Genomic DNA, 9,685 nt, shown 5'->3' on the forward strand with positions numbered 1-9,685 from the left:
AAAAAGAAACAAACAAGAAACTTGATAGTAAATTAAGATTATTAAGATTTCACATAATGAAACACTAAATTTTTGATATCGTGGCATTGTCTACCTATCTTATTTATTTTGGCAACAGGGATACTTTTTTCCTTTGCAATATATAATAGATATATAATTTAGTTTACATGGTAAGTCTTGATCATTTACAATTAAGATAATGTATTGTGTGCAAACTACCGTACGCATAATTACGTGCGACAGATTTGGCTGATATGTTTTATTTGTTGGCTAATATATTTTATTTGTTGGCTGATATGTTTTTTGTATTGACTGATATATTTCTTTTGTTGGTCGATATGTTTTTTTTAAATGTTTGATATATTCCTTTTGTTGGCTGCTATCAGACATCAGTTGGCTGATATGTTTCTTTAGTTGGCTGATATATTTATTTTGTTGGCTGATATGTTTCTTTAGTTGGCATATATCTTTATTTTGTTGGCTGATATATTTATTTTGTTGGCTTATATGTTTCATTTTGTTAGCTAATATGTTTATTTTGTTGGCTTATATTTTGCTTGTGTTTTCTGATTTCATCCTTTTGTTGGCTGATATGCTTCAGTTGTTGGTTGATATGTTCCTTTTGTTGGCTGATATGTATCTTTTGTTGACTGATATGTTCCTTTTGTTGGCTGATATGATTTTATTAATCTCTGATAATGTTGGCTGATATCAGACATTAATTGGTTGATATATTCCTTTTATTGGCTGATATCGTTGTTCATCATCATCATCGTCATCGCACGAAACATTGGGTGCGGACTGCCGCATCCAATATTTGTGTACAATTAAATAATAATCGATCACAACATATATATATATATATTGTTGCACATCATATTGGTCAGCCTTGCATTATGAATTATAGTTATATAATTTATTTACATGCCTTCATCACATACAATTAAATATTTAATCACAACATACATTGTTGCACATCATATTGGTCAACCTTGAATTATGAAAAGAAAGTTCTAAATTGTTAAATATTAGAACCCTAATTTAGAGTAGCTCTGATACCATGTTAAGCTTAGGCAAAAGATAATATTTGGGAGTAAAGTGCTAAAGTCTAACTTGAGCTATTCTTCACAAAATTATGTCTAGGTTACACAAAGATAGGGTTTAATATGTACGTGCACATGAGAACAAGCTTTTTTTTTTTTTTTTTTTTTTTGTGTGGGTGTGTGTGTGCAAGCCTTGCTTAGTTATGGCCTTATGGGGTTTAATAAAAGCGGTGACTCTTAGTTGGGGCCTATGAGGGCTATGACCCCTATGGTGCTTCACCCTACTCGCGCTGATTGAATTATTGATCCGTATGACCCTATACTTTTATTAGATTAACCCCTCTCCTCAATCAAGTTTGGCTTCGCTGCTGTATAATAAGAGAAGGGTTAAATTCTACGCGGACTTGATTTATTTAAAATACAAAAATATTGTGCATTGTGTTATAATCTGATTGGCGGAGGAACTTGATGCCTCTCTCTAACAAAAGAAAAAAAATAAAAATAAAAAAACTTATAGAGAAAGAAAGAAATGTGGAGGAGAGCTTTTATACGTCATGGCTATAAGATCATCTCACCTTCATTAAATTACGTAACTCAAAGTCTCAAATTCCTTTAATTATATTATTGATCTATTAACCTTTTATTGTCGAATGGAAATTGTTATATAATACCGAGAGTTGATCCATGAATGCGTATTATATATTATAGCCCAACAACATTTTAGTTTATATAATAAGATATAAATATACTCCACGAGTCCACGACCTGGCTACCTTAACTTTCTCTATTCACTAACTAAATTAATCATGGACAACCTTAATATTCAACCCTAAATTCCCTCAACCTAACAATTTAAATATAATATATGTATAACAGATAATACTTTTCAAGTTAATTAATGGCAAGGCAAGATAGAGGAATACTTGATTATCCCAGGTTTATTTATAGAATGGCCTTGAATGCCATCCATTGACTTTAATTTGTTGTTAGAAGCATAGTTATTATTGATCGAAATCACAATTCAAATCTTAGGATTATACTTATCGGATTTATGTATGGCTATGCAATTAGATTTATGATTCTATACGATTTTACATATTTATCTTAACTAGTTAAAACCTCACAAACTTAAAACATGTCTACAAAAAGTTATTAATAAACAAATATATATTAGCATTTATTGGCTGTTTAGTGGATAGATAACTATCTTCTATCAATATAATTAGGCTTTTAACTTATTTTTCAATAAATACATTCAATGGAATTTGAGAAGAACTTATTGATTATGCATGTTACATTCTTACAATTTGAATGCCCCTTTTGATTCAAAGTAGATTAACGATTTTGATAACCTTGGTTAAAACAAACTAGAATACACCACCAAGTATATAATCTTGCAAAGAAATAATGTTGGAAGATAAGGTCATGTTCACTTCGCCTTAAAAAAAAATAATATTCAAATAATTTTTAGTTCAGCAAAAATATTTCAATTCAGTAAAAATAAGTTCAGTTCAGTAAAAAAATAAGTAACTTTAAAGAAGAAATATAATAGGAACTCAGTAAAAATAATATCAGTTCAGTAAAAATATTTTAGTTCATTCAGTTCAGTAAAATTAATTTAAGTTAAGTAAAAATAATTTAAGTTTAGCAAAATTAATTTCACTTTAGTAAAAATAATTTCAGTTCAGCAAAAATAAGGTGAAGTGAACAGAGCCTTAGTATTGAGAAATTAATAGTTTTTATTTTATTTAATTTATTTATTTATTTATTATTCATTTTAATTTGTTAAAAGAGTATGCAAAGACTAAGGATTAAGGATTTGAAAAACTATATTCAAAGTTTGAAAACTGACATTCTTATACTTCATTCTAGTATAGTTAACACGTTTCTTTTATCATGTTTGTCAATGCCTAATTTTTACGACTAATATCTTTTATATATCAACATGTAAAAGTTATAAAAATTGATATATTAATTAAATTTACATTGAGACGTTTTAAATAAAATCTCATAGGATAATATTTTATCGTATTTATAAATTACAATGACTAGTCAAAGTATAATATTTAATTAATATACTCCGTATTAAAATTTAAAATATAACAGTTACAGTAAAAAATAAATGGAGGTGTACGAGATGGTACCGACACCGATATGATGTAAGAAAAATCGGGTCGGATCCTGTCTTTTAGATAATTTCTTATACTGACATATTACCAATATCGGCTTTCGAAGTCGGCCACGTGGATAATTGCATTTGATCACGTGGACACCCACCGCCCACTTGACATACCTACTACATGGACCGACATGTGGCACCAGTTTGGAGATTTCTATAAATAGCCTAGTATATCTCACTCTTAAGGTACGATTTTTCTTAACCAAAACACTCTCAAACCACCTATTTTACTCATATATTCCATTTTGCTAACTTTAGCATCGGAGCGGTTATTCTCGGACAAATCCCGAGAGCAATTAATTTGCGTTGACTGTGCAAATATGCTGTTAGATGATAAATCATTACCGACCCAAATACAAGTATTCGGAGCTCACTCAAAACAGGAGGAAGTATGTAGGTTGAAAACTTCGTATTAATTATGAACAAAGTCGTTGACTCGGTAGCCAGCTAGGGTTAAGGTATTTCAACGGTGACAGCAGGCCTTGAGATGTCCTAAGCAATATACTACTATAAACTTACTAAACTAAATACGGCAACTTTTATAAATTCATTAATTCTTGGAGGCAAACGTTACGTGTTAATATTTGCCACACCAACCTTAGCTTCTAATTTTGTACTTGTAAAATATTACAATTACTAATAATATTACTATAATTGTGCATAGGCCTTGTTCGATTTGTGCACTAGAACGATGCATGTGTACCCGAAATGCACCATCTAATTTGTAATTACCATCTATTTTGAAATTACTCAAATTCACAACTCCCAATAATATAGCCATACATGGCCACATATGGAGTATATATACAACTAGCAGGCAAATCCGTGGCCACACTAAATATCTTCCATTCAATTGGCACTCAAACTGTAATCTGATTGATTGATCGAGTATGAAGTCCAAAAACATTACATTCTCATCATAAATAAAATAAAAATTTATGTGATCTTGGTCAATTTAAAACTTAGAACATTTGATTTTTATTACAACCCTACAATCACTATAATAAGTACTCTATTACTCTAGTAACACAAATGAAGTTATTGATAATTTAAAATGAGATAAACACCTAGTGGTCGGCAAGTACTTCAATTCTAGGTTCTAGCAGCCAAAATTTAGACATATTAATCAAAACAATTAGTATCATAAATCAATTTGATTTTTTTGGTGGTCCTTTTCTTGGATCTTTTTCCTTAATTAGCTCAAGCTCTTGCCGTTCGCATGATTGCAACAATTCAACGATATGAAAGGTCTAACATCAGTGGTTGCATTTTCATACTCTATCCGACAAAGCAAGCAATTAAGCTATTTTGTATACTATTGACACTACACAAGATTACACACCACCACAATTGATTGGAGAACTTGCAACAAGACTAAGGGTATACATTTAAGGGAGCCCAAAGTTACGAGCTATTTTTTTACGTCTTTCTCTTACAACTCATTTATGACCAAATCTTATGACCTACCATGTCTGTTGCCTAAAATTTTATCATACCATAATTATTAAAAATTATAAATAAATAACTGACTAAGCACCTTAATATATTTTTTTTATTGATAAATATAGATACTTGTAAATGAATTCAAGCATTGACAAACGTGACGGTATTATATTGCAATTATAAAGAAACACAAAAAATATAATACTTTAATGATTGGTTTATTTATTTATTTTTTAATTTATACATCTAAACGGTCACAAGAAATCTTGTTATATATGTCTTGATTTGTTAGGTTCTAAATATGTAATCATAATTTTAAATAGGAAAAATTGCGAGGAAGGTCCTTTTAAGGTGACGACCTTGTGAGGAAAGTCCTTTTATGAACAAAGTGGTGAGGAAGGTCCTTTTATGAACAAAGTGGTGAGGAAGGTCCTTTTAAGACATTTGGGTTGTGAGGAGGGTCCGTTGACCAGAACTCCGGCGTTGACTCCTATTTTCTGGCCAAAATAAAATCACGTGCAGGGCACGTGACTTCTTAAGATTTTTTTTTTATATTTTTATTTTTCCCCTTTCCCCCTTCTTCCTCGATTTCCCTTTTTTCCCTTTTCTTGTTCATCCACGACACTTTGACATGACAAGAAGCCACCCACCATTAATGGCGAATTAATGGCGAATTGCAATTTGGCAGGATATTAACCAGGTGTGCTGTCTCTGTGGTAAGCCTTAACTCCCTTGGTGTTATGTCTCTTTCAAAGTAGTGAAAATTTGCAAAATTTTATTTCCAAAATTTCTAATTTGTTCTGTAAAAATGGTGAAGAACAACCCAGGACGCAAAAGCAAGTCAAAAGGGAAAAGTAAGGCCAACATCTTTTCATTCAAGCGCATAACTAGGCTCAGGTACGTTTTTCCGAATTTTTTTAATTTTGTTGAGTGCAAATTGCGTATTAAAATAATCAATGTTGGGAAAAAGACAAACAATTTGGGTTAATTACCTAATTAAATATGTGTATTAGTCGTTGGATGTTGTTACTGTGTTGAATTTGTTTCCTTCTGTTGTGTTTTTTCATAAAATGCGGAACCCTGTATCTGCTTTGTGGATTGTGTTTAATCTCGTACTTAGATGCTAGTTTATGTGATTGGTTGTTCAAGTTTAATTGCCCAATTGAAGTGTTGAAAATGTCGAAGCCAATTAACATAAGACTATATTATGGTGGTAGTTTTGTGACTAGAAAGAGGAAAACAACTTATGAGTATGGTGATAGTGAGTATTATGGTCTGGCTTTGCACCCTAATGTTGAGGAAGTGTGTTACTTTAAATTTGTGGTCTGGGTTAAGAAGGAATTAGGGTACACTAAAATTGGTGAGTTATGGTTTAGGAAGCATGGGTACAACTTATTCACAGGGAAGGAGAGGTTGAAAGATGATAATGACAGCCTAGAGTCCTTGTGTGCACCTGAGAAAGATGGATGGTATCATCTTTATTTGATACATGTGCCTAAATTTGTAGACACCAGGAGTGCTATATATGGTCCAGGTGTGGGATTCTATACTAATACAGAATCTAAGGGGGGGGGGGTCCACATCATTAGGTAGTTATTTATCTGCTGACTCAGTTGCCACATCAGGGGATAAGGAAAAGGGATTTGTTGGGGGTGAGTCACAGTCAGGTCAAAGTGATGACATAGGACAAAAAAAGAGTGGATTAAAGGAGGGAGCACATGCTGTTGAATGCAGGAACCCTAGATCTGGAAATATAAGCCCCCCCATTCCCAGTTCTTCCCACAGCCCTGTCTTCAACATAATTGAAACCGGTGCCTCTCAGTTGATAAACATACCTAGCCCTTCTTCAACCGAGAACCAAAAAAAAAGGAAGTTGGTCCTCAAATACACTCAACAACCACCTGTTTCTCTTGAATCCATTCCAGAAGTAGATGAAGAGAATTCTGCTATTCACAGTGATGGAAATAAGGATGATGATGTGGTTTTGAGTGATCTTGATTTTGAAGATGACAGTGATGATGACCTTTTTGCTGCCAATGTTGATGATGATATAACTGAAGATATGAACAGAAATTTGGTGGGTGTTCAAAATAGGCAGCAGAACAGTCATAGAGGTGATGGTGAGGGTGAAGTATAAGTTGAAGATGATGATGACTTGAATGATAGTCAGGATGAGTTGGATAGTCCAGCTGGTTCAGATGATGATGAAGTTAGGTACCCTGTTTTTAACCCTGATGTTGATTTCAAGAGTAAGATTAACCTTACTGCTGGGTTGAAGTTTGCTTCAAATGAGGTGTTTAGAAAGACATTAAGACACCATGCAATAGAGAATGGATACAGTTACATGTTTTTGCACAACAAGAGTAAGAGGATAACTGTGTTCTATGCTAAAAGGTGTGCATGTAATTTTGTTTCTGGAAATTTTTTTGCTTGTGACTGTCCAACTAGAAGGAAGTGTTTGTTTAGAATACATGCTAGGAAATTGAAAGATGAGGAGACTTTTCAAATTAAAAGTTTTATGCTGGAACATAAGTGTGGGCATCAGCATATAAATGCACATGTTACTAGTGCATATCTGGCTGAGAGATATTTGGAGCATTGGAGGGATGACCCCACATATAAAATGAATGCTTTCATGAAGAGAGTGAGAAGAGAACTAGGTGTAGAAGTTGGGTATTACAAGTGTTATTATGCAAAAAAATGGCATTGCAAATGATTCATGGGAATGCAGCAGAAGAATATAACAGAGTATTGGATTATGTTGAAGCAATCAGAAGGTGGATTCCAGGTAGCACTGCAGTTGTGAAGGTACAGGGGATAGACAACCCTCCACCAATTTTCCAGAGAATGTACATTTGCTTGCAACCATGTAAAGAGGGATTCATGGCTGGTTGTAGGCCCATTTTAGGTGTAGATGGGTGTCATCTGAAAGGACCTTGGCCTGGGATTTTGCTTACTGCTATTGCCAAAGATGGTAACAACAATATTTTCCCAGTTACTTGGGCTATTGTAGAGACAGAGAGCTCAGAAACCTGGACTTGGTTTCTTGAGTTGCTGGTGAATGACATAAGATCTGTTGCTGCATCAGTGACTTGGGTGCATGAGCATGAAGATCCAGTTACCTTCATGAGTGATAGACAAAAGGTAACTTCTATGCTTTACTGAAATTGCCACCTTCATGATCTGTGCAAATTATTGACATTGTTCTGTGCTTGTAATTGTAGAGCCTGCTTGATGCTTTCAACACAGTCATTCCAAATGCAGAAACAATATTTTGTTGCAGACATATTTGGGCAAATTTTAAGCTCAAATTCCCAGGTCAGATATACAAAGAGAGCTTCTGGAAGGCTGCAAGGAGTTCTACTAAGGTTTGAATGCCTTATTAATTTGTTTCCACCAATTGAATTTTAAGCTCATACTGTATACATGTACTGATGTGGTTGTTTTTTGCATGTAGCATCAATTTGACAACCATATGCAAGAGATTAGGAAGTTAAGTGAGGATGCTTTTCAATATCTGTCTGAGATACCAGTTTGTCACTGGTCTAGACATGGCTTTAGTCCAAGGGCAAAGTCAGGGATGCTGCTAAACAACTGCTGTGAAAGCTTCAACAATGTCCTCAGGGAAGCTAGGACAAAGCCAATCTTGTCTTTAATGGAGTGGGTCAAGAGATATGTCATGAAAAGTAGCTGTGCTAAGAGAGAAGGCTCAAAAGATTTTGAAGGTTTAATCATGCCATCAGTTGTGAAGATGATTGAGAGAGGGCAGAAACAGATTTGGAACATGAGAATTATTCAAGAAGATCTGCATGAATTTGAGGTGGATGATGAACAAGAGACATTTGTTGTTAATCTTGAACAAAAGACTTGTGGATGCTATAGGTGGACTTTGATGGGTATCCCATGTTGGCATGCATTAGCTTGCATAGCCAAAAGAAGACTCAACTATGAAGATTTTGTACACCCAGCCTATCATATTGCCACTTATGCTCCAGCATTTCATGCAATGCCAGGACATAACCAATGGGATAAGTCTGCTATGCCTCAGCCTCTGACCCCTGTTTTCAAAGTCATGCCAGGTAGACCTTCTAAAAAGAAAAGGAAGAAAGCACAGGGAGAGGGAACAAGGAAGAATGTGAAGAGAGCAAGGAAGCCACACACATGTTGCAGATGTGGTGGAAAAGGGCACAATGCCAAGAAGTGTTTCAGGCCTCTAAAACCACCACCTCCTGAAAACAAAGGTGGCAGGCCTAGGAAGCAAAAGGGGGTAGCAACCTCAACAGCACAAACATCTACTGCAGCAACCTCATAGCAGCCACAATCACAGTCACTGTCACTGTCTCAAGGTCCACCTCTGTCTCAAGCATCAACACAACCTTCCCAACCAACTGCAGATGCATCAACTCAAGCAAAGGGAAAAGAGAAGGTCCCTGCTGCTAAGGCCAGGAAGCAGAACAACACCTCAATGAGTAGGATACTGCGATCAGCTTCTAAGTCTTAGTTGTGTTAGCTTAAATTAGCTTTCCTGTTTTGTATGTCACTTATGTGTAAGTGACTTTTATGTTTATGTATGGACATGTTTAACAGCATTTTGGAACTTAGGTAGCATTTTGGAACTTATGTGTTGTATTTTGAATGCTTTGGAATGAATTACACAAGAATATTGAAGCATTTTAGTTCCAAAAATGTGTTCATTCATTTCTCATTGATAACAATAACAACCAAATTGGTTCTTTACAAATTTCCCACTAGCACAACATGCCTAAACAACTAATACATCCTTCAACCAAACAGTTTCACAACTATTGTACTAGCCAACACTGATACAATTGCACACAAAACCAGTAAAATGAACAACGGATCATTACTAATCACACCATCACCAACCCTGTTTGCAATTGGCTTTCTAGGCATTTGCTGAACTTGCTCAGTGAGTCTTTTGTTCTCATGCTCCAAACATGTCACCCTTGCCTTTAGGAGATTTTGGTCAGTGGCCATCTTGTGTTTCTCAGCCAACAAC

General features: G+C 34.5%; 1 protein-coding gene across 1 annotated transcript; it reads left to right on the plus strand.

Moving 5' to 3' along the window:
- Nucleotides 1-7,377: 7,377 nt before the first annotated feature.
- Nucleotides 7,378-8,977, plus strand: LOC110738303. Its single transcript, XM_021918667.1, has 3 exons — nucleotides 7,378-7,809; nucleotides 7,890-8,033; nucleotides 8,123-8,977. The coding sequence occupies exons 1-3, from the start codon at nucleotides 7,378-7,380 to the stop codon at nucleotides 8,975-8,977; spliced, it is 1,431 nt and encodes a 476-aa protein (XP_021774359.1).
- The last annotated feature ends 708 nt before the right edge of the window (nucleotides 8,978-9,685 follow it).

Source organism: Chenopodium quinoa, unplaced genomic scaffold (genome assembly GCF_001683475.1).
Source record: "Chenopodium quinoa cultivar QQ74 unplaced genomic scaffold, ASM168347v1, whole genome shotgun sequence".
Classification (NCBI taxonomy): domain Eukaryota; kingdom Viridiplantae; phylum Streptophyta; class Magnoliopsida; order Caryophyllales; family Amaranthaceae; genus Chenopodium; species Chenopodium quinoa.

Bases quoted from the DNA above. Each gene is read 5' to 3' on its own strand.
- LOC110738303 (XM_021918667.1), top strand. From the start codon at position 7,378: ATGATTCATGGGAATGCAGCAGAAGAATATAACAGAGTATTGGATTAT. The intron at 7,810-7,889 runs GTAACTTCTATG...TTGTAATTGTAG, and splicing joins TCATGAGTGATAGACAAAAG to AGCCTGCTTGATGCTTTCAA. The intron at 8,034-8,122 runs GTTTGAATGCCT...TTTTGCATGTAG, and splicing joins CTGCAAGGAGTTCTACTAAG to CATCAATTTGACAACCATAT.